This window comes from Eimeria mitis, genomic scaffold (assembly GCF_000499745.2).
Source record: "Eimeria mitis Houghton genomic scaffold, Emh_scaff339, whole genome shotgun sequence".
In the NCBI taxonomy this organism is placed as follows: Eukaryota; Apicomplexa; class Conoidasida; order Eucoccidiorida; family Eimeriidae; genus Eimeria; species Eimeria mitis.
The window spans coordinates 19,871-20,200 of NW_013571730.1; the positions used below are offsets into that span (position 1 = coordinate 19,871).

The 330-nt window shown below is 57.6% G+C and overlaps 1 protein-coding gene across 1 annotated transcript in view; it reads left to right on the forward strand.

Annotated features, from left to right (window-relative positions):
- The window catches only part of EMH_0008610 (uncharacterized protein), a gene marked incomplete at both ends in the record, with an annotated part of 7,493 nt that overhangs the window by 4,275 nt on the left and 2,888 nt on the right, over nt 1-330 (forward strand). The window contains one exon of the mRNA XM_013498386.1: nt 230-323. Within this exon, the coding sequence (XP_013353840.1) occupies nt 230-323 (94 nt within the window). The remainder of the gene's footprint in view (nt 1-229; nt 324-330) is intronic.

The following is a 330-nucleotide window of genomic DNA, read 5'->3' on the forward strand; positions in this document are numbered from 1 at the left end:
AGGTTTTTAGGTGTATGTACACTGGAGACGTTTATGCCTTCGGCTTGTCTCAACGTTTTTATCTTCGCTTGGGGGCGGCTGCAAGAGAAGCCACCGAGGAGCAGCAAAGCAGCAAATAGCTCTTCTGCTGCTGCTGCTGCTGCTGCTGCTGCTGCTGCTGGTGCTGCTGCGGGAGCAGCAGCAAAAAGACCCACCTCTGCTGCTCCTCCTGCGCCTGCTACACACACAGGAACACAAGGAAGCAGCCCGCAGCAAGCTCCCAGCAGCAGCAGCAACAGCAGCAGCAGCAGCAGCAGCAGCAGCAGCAGCGATGGATGCTACAGGTCAGCA